The sequence below is a fragment of the Austrofundulus limnaeus genome, unplaced genomic scaffold (assembly GCF_001266775.1).
Source record: "Austrofundulus limnaeus strain Quisiro unplaced genomic scaffold, Austrofundulus_limnaeus-1.0 Scaffold112, whole genome shotgun sequence".
Lineage (NCBI taxonomy): Eukaryota > Metazoa > Chordata > Actinopteri > Cyprinodontiformes > Rivulidae > Austrofundulus > Austrofundulus limnaeus.
Genome location: NW_013952514.1, coordinates 1192048 through 1193324, shown reverse-complemented (window position 1 = coordinate 1193324; position 1277 = coordinate 1192048). Strand labels below are relative to the sequence as shown.

The 1277-nt window shown below is 42.0% G+C and overlaps 1 protein-coding gene across 2 annotated transcripts in view; it reads left to right on the top strand.

Annotated features, from left to right (window-relative positions):
• The first annotated feature begins 100 nt into the window (after positions 1 to 100).
• Positions 101 to 1277, top strand: part of LOC106521611 (lysophosphatidylcholine acyltransferase 1) — a 25153-nt gene continuing 23976 nt past the window's right edge. For both annotated transcript variants that reach the window (XR_001310696.1, XM_014014256.1), the window contains exon 1: positions 101 to 583. Coding sequence is in view for 1 of the 2 variants with exons in the window: in XM_014014256.1 (XP_013869710.1) it covers positions 461 to 583 (123 nt within the window). In the remaining variant the exon portion in view is untranslated. The remainder of the gene's footprint in view (positions 584 to 1277) is intronic.

Genomic DNA, 1277 nt, shown 5'->3' with positions numbered 1-1277 from the left:
ATTTATTTCAGATTCGTGTTGAAAATGCTAAATTACGATGTTTTAGGCAGGTTTGAAAGCAGCATTAGCTCGTGCTCCTGACAGTGCGATGGTTTTGCGCATGCGTCGAGCTGGAGGAGAAGGGATCGTGCTTCCGTTAGCATCCAGAGAGCTAACGGGCAGGTCTGGGGAAACAGGCTGTTGGGTAAGGCGTCCTGCGCAGTGGAGACCGACAGACAGATATTTATCGGCGCCTTCAGATGTCCCCAGTTAATCCTTGAGCCGACCATTATCCCTCCATGCTGACCAAGAAAGGAAGATAACGTTAATAGCCCTGCACTGCCGCTTCAATTAGCTTATCAAGACAGAAAAGGGAGACGGCTTTTTTTTGCTCTGAAGGAGGACTTTCCATTGGATAAAACCAGTTTACTTAAACAACAAGAATAAAGATAGGAGTACAGCAGCCTTAACTAATTTAAGGATGAAGTTAACGAGTAGCAGACATTGTGCGACTGAAGGAGATGGGAAGAAAATGGACCAGGCTCCCCCAGTCAGAAACCCTTTCGTGCACGTCTTGAAATTTACACCAATGGAAAAGGCGAAGGTAAGTGTTTGCATCGGGGATGATTTAAGTGAGTCCTGCATCTGTTATGCTGACACAATGTTATGGTTGGTTGTCGGACACGAACAGTTAAGTGCGACACTGTGATTGTGCTGTCATCATCGTGTAACCAGGCAGTTTTTCCAGCTTCCATTCAGTCAGCTGTGCTATACTACAAGCTAGTCTGCTAACATCAGCTACTTCTTCGGCTTCATGCAGCTCCATTTGCCATAGCCTCGTGTGTGTTTCCATTTTATTGTTGGTTGGTAGTGCAGATAGTTACCTGAGCTGCAGAACAAAAAGCATTTTACACACGCCAGTGTTGCACCAAATCAGTTTTTTTTGAAGCCTTCAAGCAAATACAGTTTTGGAGCATGGCCGCCCATTCATGTTTGGCCTAGCTTGTTGCTCCTTTTACTGTTTGTTTCCCCTTCTTCATCTTCTTTCGTACATGTTGCAAAAGCTTCTGTTAAATTCACACCTTGGGCTAACAGTTAATAATTTCTTATTTTAAACAATGAGAAGTTTTCAGCTTTTTGAGCTTTATTATGTTTGCTCACCCAAAGAAGCAGCTAACACGTGTGAACAAAATGATAAGAGACCATTTTACATCCGTGATTATGTTTTCATCATAATTGCTAATCCATTATTATTATTATTATTATTGTTATTGTTATTGTTATTGTTATTGTTATTG